Source organism: Brassica oleracea, chromosome C2, assembly GCF_000695525.1.
Source record: "Brassica oleracea var. oleracea cultivar TO1000 chromosome C2, BOL, whole genome shotgun sequence".
NCBI lineage: Eukaryota > Viridiplantae > Streptophyta > Magnoliopsida > Brassicales > Brassicaceae > Brassica > Brassica oleracea.
This window is the reverse complement of record NC_027749.1, coordinates 12,809,118-12,810,418: the sequence shown is the minus strand read 5'-3', so window position 1 is coordinate 12,810,418 and position 1,301 is coordinate 12,809,118. Positions and strand designations below refer to the sequence as shown.

General features: G+C 40.5%; 1 protein-coding gene across 1 annotated transcript in view; it reads left to right on the top strand.

Annotated features, from left to right (window-relative positions):
• Positions 1-132: 132 nt before the first annotated feature.
• LOC106323485 overlaps positions 133-1,301 on the top strand; it is a 5,561-nt gene continuing 4,392 nt past the window's right edge. Inside the window, 1 exon segment of the mRNA XM_013761598.1 lies at positions 133-309. Coding sequence (XP_013617052.1) covers positions 133-309 — 177 coding nt within the window.

Genomic DNA, 1,301 nt, shown 5'->3' with positions numbered 1-1,301 from the left:
CTCTTGCTCGCTGAGCAGAACAATGAATTATTGATGAGAAACAGTCAGATGAGACCTCTTGGATCAGCTCCACTACCTGAAGCACGACAGAGGACAATAAAGGGTCTAACCACGTCCAAGGAAACGGCCAGTATGGCCGTAGTCGAGACAAGTCAAACGGACGTGGACGCGGTCGAAGATCTTTTGGCCGCGGGCGAGGAAATGGTCGAGACCATGGCTCATTTGGACGAGGTCATGGTCGCGGCCATGAATCTTCAATTAAACCCCAACACTCGACCAAACCAGACGAATCCGTGTGCCATAGGTGTGGTATGAGCAATCATTGGGCTAAGACTTGTAGGACTCCCAAGCATCTTGTTGACCTCTATCAAGAGAGTCTGAAAGGGAAGAATCCTGAAGCCCATATGACTTACCAAGATGATGAAAATGATTTCAATCATGAGAAGGACGATCTTATGGATTATGAAACTTCAGATTGTCTAAAAGACAGAAGATTGATTTCGACATTTGTAATCTAAATTTTTGTGTTCTTTGTTTTGGTGTTTTTCATTTATATGTTTTCATTTCTTCGAACTTGTTTTATTAAAACTTAATAAAAGGAATGAATGATTTTATTAGAAAAACGCCAATATGAGTTTATAAATTGCGGGTATGGTACACATTAAGGTCTATGGCCAGATATGTATAAGGGCAAGCATTTAGATGCTTTATATTCAACAGTTCCTTCAGAGTTACGAAAATCGCCCAAGACCATATTAAGTCCTAAAGACTATACATGCATTCGCTACTGATCTAGACTATGCCAAGATCAGTATGATAGAGGCAAAAGTCATGGTAACCAGTATGGTTTACCCACGAAATTATACACTTTATGGCATGACCGGAGTGGCCATCCTGGTCCAAAACATGATGCGAAATTGATATTGGAAAAGGCACAAAAAGTTATCCCATAGAATCTCATGCGTGTAGCATGAACACAAGTGAAACTCATTAGGCCATGATGTCCCAAAGCACTTAAATATTATAGTATGTCCATGAGGGGGCAGTGAGGACAAATCCGCACATGTCCATACTATATATAGCTTGGCTGAATCCTTTTATAAATATGTATTGGCCATTACCCATAGGTCCAAACTCTCAGTCCAAGGCTTGGGGACACACGAATTTACATGCACCTTAACTAATAAGCATCAGACCATTTAAGTGAGCATAGATATTCTCATCTCAAATTTATTACGGGTCATGAGCCAGACATATACCATCTTGAGATATTTGGATAAGCCACCACAAATATATGTGCC